Below are 15,756 nucleotides of genomic sequence, written 5' to 3' on the forward strand. Positions count from 1 at the left end.
TTAATAAAAAGTTAGTTTATTTGACACCTTTGCTTGTTACGGAGTCAATAACATTTACTAACATAGTTGTCCTTACACGTTTGGAACGTTCATAAACGCTCATTATACGAAGCTATGTGCTCTTTGATCAAACTTATTAGATATGAGCATCATATATTTTATGAGTTATAGTTTTATGTAAATTAACTGATATTTTCTTCGAATGTAGATAGCACGATTTGACATTTTGATGAACACATATGTACAAACGCTCGCTCTCTCTCTCTCTCTCTCTCTCTCTCTCTCTCTCTCTCTCTCTCTCTCTCTCTCTCTCTCTCTCTCACTCACTCACACACACACACACACACACACACACGCGCGCGCACGCACACACACAATTTAAAGTATTTTATTTCGCAATATTGAAATATTATTCCTTTTTAGCTAATAATTTTGCGATATTCAAATGCTTAAAGGTAATACCTAATGTGAAATATACGTTAAGAAAAAATGTATTTCAAATTAATTGAAAATCTATTCTGTTAATTTTGTCATTATCATCTTTATATGTATATGTTTCGCAAGATGCAACCATGATAAATATTGATGCGAGGTTAAAATTAAAAAGAGGATGCTCTTTTTGCCTTATCAATCAAATACATTAAACATTTTTCAAATGTTTAAATGTACATATTTGATTCATCATTTTATGCGTTTAATACATTTAATGAATATATTGCGCTACGATTACATTTGTAATAACATAAAATACTGATAAAAAACAAAATTAAATAGTTTGTTTAAGTTTAAATCTAAAATCAATTACTATTCTGGAATAGTAAACGATCACATGTATGTATGTGTATATGCTGTATATGCATACGTATATACACATACATATGAATATATAAAATGTATAAAAAAATCGTTTCACATACACCCAAACACTCAAACACACACGTGCATGTGCGCGCGCATGTATCAAAAAACATTGCAAAATATTTAATACAATTCCGTACGAATTATTCAATAATTGTATTCTCAATTTCTCATCTCTTTTTTATATTAGCGATATAGCATCATGATTTTTCAATGTAGTTTTATATTGCTTCGCTATTTAATAAGCATAAACATAGAGTACGAAACCTCTGATTAAGTCTTCAGAAGGGTTCAAGCTTGAGTAAAGTGTGTTTGGCCGTTTCTTAAATTCGGCCTTGAATCGTGTCATGAATTTATAAATATATAATTTTGTTGTAAATTATTATTATTATTATTATTACTACTACTACTACGCTTAAATTCGAGTCGGTATAATTTTCTTCCAGTGTTTTAAGCAAATGTCATTACAATTCAGTAAGAGTATCCACTGATGCCCGAAGGCGAGATCTAGCGATGTAATCGTCGTGTTCTTTATTGGTCCCAGCACCATCGATCCGACAGAAAATCTCATCTTTCAAAGTTGCGAGCACTCTACGATCTTGTCTGTTGTGAGCTGGTGCGTTTTGAAGAGCTTCTTGAACGTCCGATAGAGCGTCTTCGAACATGCCTAAGTCTACGCGCGCTTTAGCTCTAGCATAGAATGCTTCGTAAGAAACAGGCCGGATGCTAAGAGCCTCATCAGCAAGTTCAATAGCTTCGGTACATTCCTGTCAAAAAGAATCATGTTTCATATTATCGACGTAAAAGCAGCGTAAATTGGTTATTGTGCACATTTAAGTCTACGTAACATCGAAAAAATTAAATTACTAACGTTCATCTTGCGCTTGCATCTGCTCAGATTTAGAAGAAAGTTCAAATGAAGTTGCGTAAAAGTTTGAAGCTGTAGCATCATATGACTTTGCTCTTGTCCTTGGCAATCTTCTTCTGGCGAAACTGGGAATTTTCTAAGAGCGTACGCGTATCGATGCGACGCTTCTTTCAATCTGTTCTTTCGATATAAAACATTACCATCTTCCAAAAGCTTATTTAATAGGATTATCAAAACGTCTGGTTTTCCTGCTGCCATAGCCCATGTAGCAGGACCTAGTTTAGCACCACGACGCAAGAAGCATTGAACCACTGGTATATTGCGACATCCGATAGCTCGGTCCAGAGGTCGCATGCCATGAAGATCAACATGTTCCACCGCGGCTCCTTTTTCGAGTAACAGTTGTACTAGCTTTGGATTACCCTGTATATATATATATATATATATATATTTTTTTTTTTTCAAATATCAGATCGCGAAAGTAATACACACGGCAAAGGACATGGGTTGTGCGTACGAGAGAAAAGTCTACCTGGAATGCGGCCAAATCCAAAGGAGTTCTACCAGAATTGTCATTCGTATTGACATCAGAGCCGCGATCGAGCAACATTTGTACGGCGGTTACGCGTCCCCTAACGCAAGCCCAACTGAGAGCGGTGAGTCCCTCCTTGTCTTTAGTTTCTAGAATCGATCCTTTATCGAGAAACAGCTCAAGTAGATTAATGTGACCTTCAGAAGCGGCCAACATTAAAGCAGTACGACCAGCTAGATCGCGTTGCTCCAGAAGCGATATAGTTTCGTCCGATACTGTATTCATGCTGATGGATAAATCTCCTGCGAAATAATTCAGCAACTAACAATCGAATACATAGCATACAATTTGATGACAATCTCAAGTTGAAAAGAGAAAAACAAACCTTGCAAAAGTCGTTCGGCAGTACCCCAATGTCCCTCCCTGGCGGCGAGCATGAGAGGAGAAAGGCCTTTCGTGTTCACAGCTATAGGATTGGCACCGCGAGCTAAAAGCGCGGAAACCGTCGCAGTCAAACCGTTTGCAGCGGAAATCGTTAGAGCGGTCTCGCCAATCAATGTATCGGGACGATCTACAATCACCTCTGCCATGTCCAAAAGATACTCTACAACCGCTTCGTGACCCTGCGACGCAGCCGCGACAACGGCTTGTTGGGCGGCTTCTTCTCTGTCTATTTCGAAAGCGCTGTTTTCTGCTTTATTTTCACTGGTTGGTACGACCCAGTCGCAAGCAAGAAGATACCCAACAACCGATAGTTTTCCATGTCTTGCCGCGTGCACCAAAGGACATTGGCCGGCCATGTCTACGTGTCCCAATGAAGCACCAGCGGCGGCCAATCTGTCAAGTATGTCAAGTATACATAACAATAAACAATTGCATCGTTTAAGAAAGAGAGAGAGAGATGCAATTTTACCTTCTGACAACGTCACAATGTCCCCGGGCAGCCGCCAGTGATAGCGCAGTACAACCTTGGCTGTTGGTCAGTTCGACGTCGGCGCCAAACTCAAGAAGAAGAGACACCATCTCGACGGAACCTTCGTGCGCGTACATGCATAGAACAGGTGCGTTACCCAAATATTCGCTAATGTGATTCGGTGATGCACCCGCCAGCAGGAGCAACCGCGATACCTTCACATTTGGGCTATAAATGTTTCGAAGCGTGCACAATGCCGAGGAGATGCATTCGGTCGATAAAGTCAGCCAAATTGCCTAAGGATGAATGAAGGAGAATCGAATAAGCTACGCTTTTACTACATTACGCTTGATTACTATTTCGTGTTGATTGTAAATAACGATTTACATACTTGTAAATCGCGCGAAGGCCAGCATGGAGCTACGCCTCTGTAAACGTGTGCCTTTAGCACATGGTGACCCAGTTCTAAAGCTTTGTCACCATCCAACGGCGCTTGAAGGCGAGACAGTCTGAACGCTATCGCCGCATGACCGAGTCTGTAGTCGCATAGGAATTTTGTTGATTCTCCCTCGTCTCTTCTCATCAGCCATTCCCTGAACGATGGGTGAAAGAACATGTACGTATTGTCTAAGCGTTTCACAAGAAAGCCAGAGAGCATCTGATAAGAAAAAAAGGATGTCATTATATTAAATCGGCGAATGTATATTACAAGAGTTGATATAACGTTTGTGTAGCATTGTGCACAGGCTGACGATGTAACTAATTGTCAAATTATACATACATTGACAAGTAATCATACAAGTGAATATGTGAGGATATTTATATAATACTAGGTCACACGTGATGAAATAATTATTCTTTTATTCGTTTTAATTACTTTCGTTATGTCTAATTGGAATATTTTCTATATTTTCGTCATTAAATTACTACGACTTACATTGTATTCGCACCGTATTCGGCAGAAAGACAGAGACAGAGAGAAAGAAAAGGAAAGAGTGAGATAATTCCGTTATTAAGAATAGTCGTATTACTATATATCAAATTGTTTAATATACTTGCCTTAAATCTCTGTAAAAAATCATCCCATGAAATAAAATGATCTATATTTAGAGAATTGATGGAATAAAAAATTTCAGGTAGAGTTAGTGGATATAGAGCTGCCAGACAAACAGCCAGAAGAGGTTGTACTTTGTCGAAGGATGCTGCCGTAGGGAATCTCAAGTTAAAATGTAACTGAAAGATCTGCGCGAGAGAAACCGGTAATACCTAGGAGATGAAATAACGTTTGTTAAATTTCACATTTTCGTCGATATCTCTTTGCGTTATCTTATAATTATGTATCTTATATCGCCAAAGCAACAGCGGCTGGTATAATTACGATTATAAAAGTTAGTTGAAATAGTGATTGAAAAATATATCCTGTACCTTGTAACTCGCAGATTTAGCGACTAAATGCCCGCTCTCGATAAGGTCAAGCGTCAGCTTAGCGAAGAGAAAACTACCTCTGGCTAGAGTGAGCAAATGTGAAGAGAATCTCGTCTGATTCGCGCTACACGATGATTCTGCCTTGCCGTTTACCGACGCAGTTACATTCGATTGGATGGAAGGACTTTGCGCTAATCTATAACCGACATAATCGGATAAATCCTTTGCGATACTGTTACCGATCGCATCGTTCGTAGTTTTGTCCAACGAGATCCTCGTATATGGTAGTTGCTTCGCGCAATCCAACAATTGCGTTCTGACCGTGCAAACGATCTTTAACCAACTAGGAATGTTAGGTGCATGCCTCGTTAAGAAAGAAGCTATAGTATCGCCTCTGTCTGGCCTGTGATACTCTGCTTCGCAAACGGCGTCGATCAATATTATCTGGAAATAGAATGTGCGTCGAGCAACGTTCACGACATAATAACGACACTTATATCGAGCGTTTCGTTCATCGATGAAAAAACAATTGTAGCTACACAATTAAGCTACGATAACGTGCTGATGCTCATTTCGTTTACCTACCATATTCGAAGTTGGCAGTCTATTGGCTTTCTTCAGAGTCAAAAGTGGTTCGATAATACCTCTCGAGAGCGCGAGATCTGGATCAACGGTACATTCCCTTTGCGACAACGAGCCTTGAAGATGGGACTCGGACAAGAGGTATTCTCTATATGAGATCAATTGAGGAGCCTGGCACAGTTGCGCCGCTAGCGAGTGAATTAGATCTGGGACTAGGCAGGTACTGTTATTGTCGGCTTGGCAAAAGTGATAAGCTACAACGTGTGACGCTAATTCGCGGACCTGTAATTCGATATAACTGATTTGCACCTTCTCTACAAACCGTTAGAAAATATAGCATTGAGATAAACGCTGACGAGCGTGTACCTTTTCATTAGTATGTCGAATGTTGGCTTGCAGAGTCGCGTTGGTATTCTGTTTCTCTCTCTCGTCGCATTCCTCGCTCTCTTTCGCCGATCTTGGCTGCTCTCTCCTTCTTCCGAAACAACTATGTTCCACTAGCTGTAAAACGAGTGCAGTTTTCCCCGTGCCTGACGATCCGGAAATCAAAATGCCGGGACTGGAGCCATTGACGACTGATTCTAATTCATGTAACAACCACTGTCGTCCTGCGAAAAGTGGATCTTCCTCCAGTAACGGCACCTCGAAGAATAATGGCTTCAGGTTTAACTGTGTCGTATGACGCTGAGCAAAACGTACTGAAATAAACACATATATGGGTCTTGATTGTATTATGTATTCGAATATGTTATTATATATTTCGATTCGAACATAAAGAACGGAATGTGTTGGACATTACGTTTCGCGTCCATGGGACCTTTAACGTTACTGACTCTCGCCGATCTCCGGGCGCAGGATCGTCTGTTCTTCAACTGGCCGAACTCGTCGGTTTGACCCGCTTCTGCGGCGTTGACGGAATGTCTTCTGGGTGCGAGTGGGCTGGAGCTACCGTTCGAAAGGCCTGATACCGACACGGACATAGACATGGACATTGACGTGGACGCGGACAATGATGTGGAAATGGATGCTAGGCTACCAGCGCTGTCACAGTCTCTAAATTTAGTTTTCGCTTTAGCCTTGGCTTTCGGCTTGACAGAACATCGCAGCGCTGCCGCGGCCTCCGCTTCGCTCGACGTGCCCGTCAACGTTGACACTGGGCTCGTATTCGTTGATGCCAATGTCTGCGTCTCGAAGCTGGTCAGGCTGCTGAAGGAGGCCGCGGAGCTGTCGTGACCTTGTATCGGAGTTTGTGAGGGATACGCGCTTGATTCCACGCTCGCGTTCGCTCGATTGGATCCCAATAGTAGGCCCAGTCTCATGTACAGATCCGACTGTGATGATTTTCTGGTTTTCGAAGACAGCGGTTTCACGCAACCACCCTCATCGTCTGCGGAAAGGAGAAATATTAATAATTAGATGGCGCATGAATATAAAATAACTGATATCTAGTTGACAAATCCAGACAGTGCCGATCAAGATAGCAAGTGCTTCGTGCTGTATCCAAAAATTGACGGGCAAAAAACATAAAATCACACTACTAATTATAAAATACGCTTAGACGGCTATGTTATCGTTAAAAATTTCAAGTTAAAGCAACTACAATCGAAAGTTTTAATGTTGCAAACGTCACGTATAGGGTAATAATCAGACTTGTAAAAATTGTCTTACGTTAATTAATTTTTATTTTAATTTTCATTCCGTTCGTCTAAGCGTATCGTATTCTGACGCAACATGTTCAGCGCTCTGCAAAATGTGAGAAATCAAACGCTAAATCCAGGCATACGTGATATTAATTACTAATGATAAAAATATAAAACGTACTTATATAAAAATATTGCGCACATATTCACCGACATATAAAAAATACTATATATCTCGTTGATTTGAATCTATTCAGAGATTTTCCATTCTCTATTCTTTAGCAATATTAAAGTGGAAGAGTTTTGGCTACTTTGAATAGACAATGCCAAAGTCCGATTTAATTTGAAAACTAGCAATGCCAATAGAAAATGCGAAATGCGAGAGTATTTACAAAAAATATTATAATCATTTGCTTTGATAAAAGGATAGAGGTACACACGACTCGGCATGATTTTGACAAAAGCAACGATATAATAATAAAATAACAAACAATGAGGTAATTATAAGGTAATAAAGAATAATTACAAATTGCGGATCATGCTTCTAAAAAGAGACACTACAAAAGGTGTTACCAGAAAGAAATAATTTTTGGCGCTAGCGACGGCTCCACGCCGAAAGACGCGCGTGACAGTTTTTATTCCTCTACAATTCTACATCCATTCGCAAACTCCAAGCATCTCAAACGTGTTTCAATAGCGATACACAACATCGAATTTGAAAAACTCCTCCTGCCTGCAATTTTATTCGACGAGCCGATGAGCTGATTCAGCCCGTCGTTAGCCGTGCCTTGACTACTGCTCCACAGAGACTTGATTTTTCCCAAGACAACACCGGGCCATCTTGTTTTTCCTTCCAAAGACGAAGTCATCCAAACTGTATATATGTATGTGCAATTTTTGGCGTTATCAAGATACTTGACGTGATTTGAATCGGAAACGCGAAATTTTCTCTTCGAGAGAAGAGCAGCGCGAACCTATAGAGTTGATTTAAGAGAGAAAGTTTGTACCTGATAAGGCGGAAGGATTGTCATTTATAATCGGTTCGGGCGAGGATGCCGCGTGTCTCGAAGACCTCTGGACGGCAAAGGAACTTCTGAGCACTTTTGGGTTGAGAAAGAATCTCCTTCGTTGATTTGGTGGCGTGGGACAACCTACGGGGCACCGATTTTACGTTTTTTTTAATGTACATCTTGAGGCGAGACATAGATTGAATTGCACGCTTCAACGTACTTTGCGTCATTTTGAGTTTTTGCCGATCTTGAAAGGCAGAAGGAGCTGGAAGTGGCGAGGCCTTACTTTTCAAGTTCTTAGCTACCGTTATCAACGAGAGATTTTCTGCCGCGCCTTGCTGCTGAAAATGAAATAAAACAAAGTAAGATATTGTGCAAGATATTACGATTACTTAATCTTTATGCGACCGGTGTAATAAATGAGAAAATAACGAGAAAAAAAAATTTATTTTCTCTTCTGGCATTATTCGTTTTCACTTGCTTCCTATTCTTCCTAAATGTAACAAATTAAAAAAAGTGTGTTTCTCTCTATAAAAACATGATAACTTTCATAAACGGAAGTTGTTGAAACGATACATATTTAAGAAGAAAAAAGGCAAAGCAAAGACACGTTATCTCTCGTCTTTCCCGCACGCGACAACAGGAGGGGGCGGCTTACGTGTAAAACTCGCGATGGCAAATTAGCCCTCGTGGTGATCTTGGTACGTAGCCTGGGGCTGCCACAGAGAGAATTCACCGTCGATGAGTCATCGAGCCAACCATCCGTGGGCGCGAAGGTGGACAGTGGTGCCGAGGTAACGTCCCTAAGAGATGGTTCTTCCAACCCGTCGTCGTCGTCGTCGTCGTCGTCGTTGAGATCGCAGCCACGCAGACAAAGTGGACAGACCTCGCTGCGAAACAGGCAGGAGTAGCAGCGCTCGTGGCCGCAGGAATCGATCAGGCGACGTTTCTTGCCCTTGTCAAATGGCATTTCGCAGGATGGGCACGTAGATCCACCCAACATCCCCGTCGACTCGACCAACGCTCGTATTTGCGCCAAGTCTATATAAACAGAGCACAATCATATCGTTTCAATTTTCATCGATAATTCTCTCTCCAAGTAGACCCAACCAGCGTAATGTACAAAAAATAAGAATAAATGTAATCTCACGTCGCGAATCAAAATCAACGTGCCATTTGAAGCCACTGAAAAAACCGATATGGTCGTTCGACAATTATAGGCTCGTTCGTTGCGACTATAAATCGTCAGAATTTTTGATACGTCGGTTAGCGGCGAGGACGAGACACACGTATTGTCACGCGAGTATCGAAGCGGCGACACTCGTTCATCACGAACACGCAAATCAATCGAATAATCACGCGAATCCAAGGCGCGTACATGCGTACATCCTATTGTAGAAAGTAAGATCGAGAGATTTCGCGTGCACGCTCCTCTCGAACGTGACCTTTTTTAACGATGCTTTGTCGAACGACGTTATATTCGCTCGATTAACTTGGAAACCGCGTATGCGCTAGTATTATATATATATCGAGTATTTGTGTGTATTTACTTTGGATAAAAGATCGATTAAACCGGAAAGAGCTAAATGCGCGCGGGAAAAACCGTAGTGAGAATGGATATCCAAGGAATACGAAACAAGACGGAAAAAGAGAGATATGTGGTTATAAATACGTGAAAAGTTGATTTCTCCTCCCTCTTCGGTGGGCAGAGCTCGGCGGACAAAGTGCGGCGAACAGGGAAACGGGAAAGAAGAGAGGAGAAAAGAAGGAAGTCACACGACCCCTCGTACCGGTAACTTCGCGTGAGGCAGGTGCAACAAGAATCGCCTGGGTTACCGTAAGCTGGGTCAACGCACCGAGCACCGAGTCTGGTGCGCGCCACGGAGACCTCGCCTCTCGTTTTCTCAGGACGGAGGAGCTTCACTGACTCACGCCTCACGCCTCACGCGTCCTCGTCGAGGGACCCAGGATCCAGTTTCCACTATCGCGTCTCGCCTCGCCTCGCCTCGTCTCGCCTCGCCTCGATATACATAGATGCCAATCGATTACAAACTACAATCTAATGGATAGGATTATTGTCTCGCGATAATGCGATCGGCTAGACTAGCTAGAGCGACTTCAGCGACTCGCCCTTTGCAACACGATTGCCGATTATTTACATTTAACTTTCCTTTCGCCACGTACCACGGAACATACACACATTTTTCTTCCTTTATTCTTACTATTATAGTTTTAAATACCGCGTACATATCGTACGCGTGTTGTTCGTATATTCTTCTCTCGTTGATATATCTATACAGTTGTTCTTAATCGATAATCTCACAATCAGTTTGAAGACGAATGGTAATTTTATTGCCATCTTAAATCATGTGTAGTATTGCTTCCTTCCGATATCGCGTGGTGTATTAGCGTTTTAAACTGGATCGATCCGTTTTGCTAACGCCGGTGAAACGCGATCTCTCACGATATGCGACATCGATGATTTTGCAACGACAGTTCCGCGTGGTTCCGCGCAAATATTTGACACGACAGAGCTTTTCGTACGAGGAATGCATCTCGCTTCAATCCGTGAAAATTTGTACAATCGCGTCGAACAAATGAGAATGTTGTCTATGTCCATGAGAACAAATGAGAATTTATTCATCCCATTTTTGCTCGAAACGACGGCGAAATACGATTCGACATATCCATTGGCCGACCTCGATGGAGCGAGAACGAGGGCGATTAAAATCCGTTCGCCAAGTGAGAAAACAACAAAGTGGAACAGAGCAGAACGACCGGAGACCACGACCACCTGTTGGCTGATCTGCTGGCCGGCTTCTCCGTCTTCGTTTCCGTTCTCCACACGTTTCGTCTCTCTCTCTCTCTGCATGTCTTCTCGCAAATTAGGTCTTGTAGCTTACCTGAATCACACACAATACTAAATCTTACTACCTGCGAAAGCCATGGTTCTTTTCCCGTTTGACAGAGACAATTATTGGCAATTCCAGTGCAATTTAAAATTTGTGTTATTTTTGCTTTCCCGCATTGGTTTATCTTCAAGTTTTGAGATCTTCAAGTTTTAGATTTAAACAATATAAAATTCTAAAGAAAAAACAGAGAAAAAGAGACTGATAATAATCTGGATCTGGATATGATCTGGATAATACTATGAGAACGGTAAGAGACACCGAAAAGGCCACCGAATGGAGAACGGCTGCAGTTATCTGGTCGTCGTGTTTCGGTTTCGACGAGTCACGTGTATTAATCGTTATTCGGTGCCCAGAAGAGTGAGAGAAAGTTACTTTACCGAGGTGCTCGCCTACAGTCCTGTCGTATTTAAATCCTGTCGCGTCGCGTTGGTACCTTCGATATACCGGGAGGCTATGAAATATCGTGATATCGCTAAATATCGTAGCGTTTCTCAAAGTAGGTCACAAGTGTTGCACAACGCTATAAAATTTAAGATTAACATGAAAGAAATGCGATTATATAATACGTTATTTATACCTCGCGTTTATACCGCGAGATAATGAGAATAAAGTCCAGAATATAAAGTATGCAAGAATCGAAATTTAGTTTAGTAGAGAATTAATAAAATGAGAAAATATTATACCAACGTCTAAAACTAGAGATTATCTGCTTGCTAGATTATCTTTCATTTTTCATCTCGGCGCAAGATGTGATCGAATTAGGATTTACCTGGTTGTTTCTATGAAATGATATGGTTCATCGTTGCGACGCCATCTCGCTGATAAGGCGTATTAAATAACGGGAATATATGAGATTTCGTGCGTGCGCTTCATGGATCACACAAACGAAGAGAAAAAATGCTCGCGCTTATCGCTTAGCAGCGTTCTTTTTCACACTCGAAAATTGTGACACGCCTGCAGCATTGATATCTTGCTCATATCATTATCAGTATATATACATTCCGCGACACGGAAATTCTTTACTTATATAATTGCGTTAAAATTATTCTTATATTTTCATACATCGTTCTTTCAGCTCTCTCTTTTTTCTATTCTCAAATAACACGCAAATAATACGCATATAATCTCAATAGATTTTCAATCTTATCCGTCGTCTCGTTTACACACTTTAACGTTTGCACGTGGATTTGACGAACATGGACACAAATATTAATTTAGATAACAGTGTCGTCTTACGTAGACCCGCCTTAAATGCAATTTCTAGATACATAAATGCCTTTTTCGCAACAGACACAAAGTACGAAGCTCGTATCACGGGTCACAGATTGAACAATCAACAAAATCGTTAAGTAATAATAAGATGCAATAATTTACTTAATGTTTTATTACGTTTATATAGTAAACTTTTCTTATTGACTTTTTACCTTCGAGGACAGAAAATCTGCGTCTAAACCAGTCTAAACGCACTATGGAATCGCATCGCCTATATAACCACGCCTATTTGCATAGATTAAATTATCGTTTATTTCGATCGCTGTTTGCCGGGTATTTTATGTGTGTCACCAATTTGTAAAATATCTCTTTTTTTTTGCGACTCAACTGGTGAATTACATAGCGTTCGCCGTAAATTTTTTTATTCAGGTCAGGTCGGCTGACGAGCTAAGTTATTTCAGATTCTTTCGATATGATTACGGATTTGTTTCTCAAAAGCAACGCTTGTCACTCGTTAGACGTGCCTATCGGTGTCATTTCAGCCGAAAATATCGTGCTCTTAAAACGTGTGAATAATATTTCTGTTTCAGTTGCTAAATCTATCTATTACCAAATATAACAGCGCAGTGTCATTATCATTTCTATTATCGCATAAATCGAGGAATGTCGTTGTGCAACGTGTGCGATTGTGCTCCACCCGTTTCATGGTTCGCGCGATTCCGCTAAACGCATTTGCGAAAGAGAGAAAGAGAGAAAAATATTAAAATTTTTCGCAAATAAATTATGATAATTTTCAATCTCTTCCTATATAAAGAATCAATAGGGAGTAAGTATCAATATAAAACACACACACATCCATGAGTACATTGGTTATTCAGGTTCTTGGTTCTTATAGAATGGGCATTGCAGCCAGACGCGACACGATCCGTTGATCGTAAGACTGCTGGTCGCCTCGCTAGTCTCGCTACTCCGCGTATTCCTCTCACTCACCTCACGATACACAACCGCTCACCGCATGCATATATATTTGTAACATACCGTCATAATAGGTATTCCATAATCGTACGCTGCAGGCAAAACTTTTTGCCGAGCTTGTCACAGATTAGAAATAAACTAAAAAAATATTATCCATTAATAAATTACAAATATACAATATACTATTCAGCCATGTATTCCTAAGAAGCTGGATATCTCTAAAAAAGAAAGATCTATACAAGAAATGAATATTTGACATAAATATTCATTTCACAGACAGAAAAAAATGTGCGTATTATACTATATGTATACAATATTTTTCAAGTGTTAAAAAGGAAAATATACGAATGCACAAGAATGCACGTTCAGTTAACATGAATATCTTTGAATGTTTACGGGATGGTTGGAAAATCGAGCAGTTTCTTTTAGCGAAAAACATTTTCCCTACGATACGTTGCTTCTAATTTAATTAATTATTATTTAATTATTATTTAAATAACACACACACACACACATACACATCACAAGTTCGATATCCTTCTTTACGCAGAAAGAGTTAAGCATATTACGTTTGCGTATGTTAAAAGAAAAAAAAAAGAAATTTTTTATTAATTTCTGAGCGAACGTAGAAAATAAAGTCTTCGATGTGACAAGAGAGAAAGTGAGTCATACAACAAACGTTCTGAGATCATCACGCGTGTACGTACCTCTTTCAAGGTCTATTTCGCGCGAATTATCTACATATACAAGTTCGGGTGATGCATTCACATATCGTCAAAAATCCCTTTCCCGAAAGAAAAGTTCGTCATTGCAGTCACGAACAAGTAATTTGACTGTATAACTGGACAATCGTTCTATGTGCGCACTGGCGCACGAAATTACGTATATAGGTTGAAAGAAACTCTGCATCCTCCGTTCTTTATCCGCATCCTGCCGAACTGCATAAACAGGTGTGCGCATTTCGCAAGGATGCAGCGCGTGACGAGAGCACAATTATAAGTGCGAGTCATATTGGATCCGTCGTCATGTTGGCAAATTCGGGTCTCTTTTTCGCAAGCCATGCCGCTTCTTTTCGCGAGACGCACCTCTCGAAGGAACGATTTCAACTGACCCACTTATTTACGTGTGGTCGTGCATATGGCTTTTATTATAATTATAATATAAAATATGTTTAAAATAATATAGATGATATATGCGGTCACGCTCACCAACCAAGAGCCACGCGCACACAGAGGGAGGGAGAAAGAGTCTTCTCTTTTCAGGAGGTTTATATTTTCTTATATAATTATATATAATTACGACAAAACAGAATACTATGAAACATCCAAGAGAAATATGCCGTATATTCAAAGTGCTGCAAATTGGGGCGGCACGTTTGTACACCAATATTGGCAATATTTATTTATAATTTGTGTGTCATATATGTATATTACAGAAATTAATATATTAAAATAATTAAAATTTATGAATATATATTCGATGTGAGATAAATGTCCACGTTCTAAATGCAGGTGACAAAGAAAGTTAGACGCTGTTGTATTCAAGGCAAGGTGCGCGTTACAGGTGTGTATATTTCGTAACTATAATACGTATTGCATGCAGGTTGTCGTGGGATATAGACTGTGCTTTTTCAGTACGCACAATCGACAAACATGCGTTTGAATTACGTGAGAAAGATTTCTTCTCATTGTCAGTTTCACATAAGGATACTTATTTTACATTATACGAGTAATAAAGCTATCGTATCCAAGCTCTATTAGATTTACATCAATTTTGTGTTACATCTACTTATAAGATGTATTATTTTTATTAAATTCGTTGATCCGCACAGGATGTTATCTCTTTCTCTAGGATTTTATTCATAAATAACGATAATAATATAATTGTCAACTTGTATATTATACAAATTCTTTCACGTTATATACCTATATTCAAATATATATATATATAGATCAAATAATAAAAAAAAAAAATAAATAAATTTTGCGCAAAGTTGTAGCTTCGAAGCCATGGCACTGTATCATTTGTTTCTCATTCTATCATACCTAAAGAAATCGTAAAAATTGTTTCCGAGTGCAAATAAAGTGAAGCAATAAAGTTTGCGACGCGGCGTCAGAGGGATATCGGTGCACGATAAACTGAAAGCACGTTGAATCGAATCTCAAGAAAGCTTTCCTCGGCTTCGCTCTACAGTTAATTCCGTCTTCCGATAGTAGCGGCGTCTTATCTGCGACTCGACCATCGACGCATGCCTCTGTGCGTGGTCTAACACAACCGGTTAAATACAACCAACATCGAGACCAACACATTTTCCCTCCCTACCTTCCTTCCTCCTCTCAGTGTTAATTGCATCGCGTCAAATCCGGTATAATACCGCATCGAGAGGATCACGTTCGGTGTATCTTTGGTCTTTGGTTTATCCGAGTTCGAGCCGATATCGGCTTGATTCGTTCTCATCTCATCGACTGACAATGAGTTTTATCGCGGGAGATTTCTTTAAGCGCGACATATGGTTGGCGTGACCGGTGACAACTGACAAGCGTGAAGTTTATTTTCAAAATAATTCATTTCAACGCGATCCAGTCCACGGGTATAAACATACGTATACATACGAATACTAAAAAACGGAAGTTCGTTGTTCCACTCTAAGACGTCAAGCACTCAAACGTGCCTTTAAATTAGAATGTATGTAACGCACGTCAGTTTTAATTCGCGCTCTGTTCAACGCCATCGAGACGAATCTCGTGGCGTTCGGACTAAAGTTGAAAATTATTATGATTCCGCAAGAAAATCAGACGTCGCACTGGACGCACTCGACAACTCATTATT

General features: G+C 40.2%; 1 protein-coding gene across 4 annotated transcripts in view; it reads right to left on the reverse strand.

The window, feature by feature from the left end:
* Positions 1–15,756, reverse strand: part of Rols (zinc-RING finger and ankyrin repeat domain-containing protein rolling pebbles) — a 23,195-nt gene continuing 7,439 nt past the window's right edge. For 2 of the 4 annotated variants that reach the window (XM_077410291.1, XM_077410290.1), the window contains exons 2-16: positions 8,487–8,869; positions 8,049–8,169; positions 7,826–7,969; positions 7,552–7,692; positions 5,978–6,565; positions 5,545–5,876; positions 5,182–5,460; positions 4,597–5,040; positions 4,231–4,437; positions 3,563–3,829; positions 3,172–3,467; positions 2,644–3,095; positions 2,259–2,560; positions 1,730–2,149; positions 1–1,625 (exon numbers count right to left, since the gene is read on the reverse strand). In XM_077410291.1, the coding sequence (XP_077266417.1) occupies positions 1,323–1,625; positions 1,730–2,149; positions 2,259–2,560; positions 2,644–3,095; positions 3,172–3,467; positions 3,563–3,829; positions 4,231–4,437; positions 4,597–5,040; positions 5,182–5,460; positions 5,545–5,876; positions 5,978–6,565; positions 7,552–7,692; positions 7,826–7,969; positions 8,049–8,169; positions 8,487–8,831 (4,641 nt within the window). In that variant the 5' untranslated portion in view covers positions 8,832–8,869 and the 3' untranslated portion in view covers positions 1–1,322. Of the gene's footprint in view, positions 1,626–1,729; positions 2,150–2,258; positions 2,561–2,643; positions 3,096–3,171; positions 3,468–3,562; positions 3,830–4,230; positions 4,438–4,596; positions 5,041–5,181; positions 5,461–5,544; positions 5,877–5,977; positions 6,566–7,551; positions 7,693–7,825; positions 7,970–8,048; positions 8,170–8,486; positions 8,870–9,684; positions 10,860–15,756 lie in introns of those variants that run through there. The other 2 variants (XM_077410292.1, XM_077410293.1) reach the window with 2 other exon arrangements.

The sequence above is a fragment of the Temnothorax americanus genome, unplaced genomic scaffold (genome assembly GCF_048541705.1).
Source record: "Temnothorax americanus isolate GAGA-0224 unplaced genomic scaffold, ASM4854170v1 Scaffold29, whole genome shotgun sequence".
Classification (NCBI taxonomy): domain Eukaryota; kingdom Metazoa; phylum Arthropoda; class Insecta; order Hymenoptera; family Formicidae; genus Temnothorax; species Temnothorax americanus.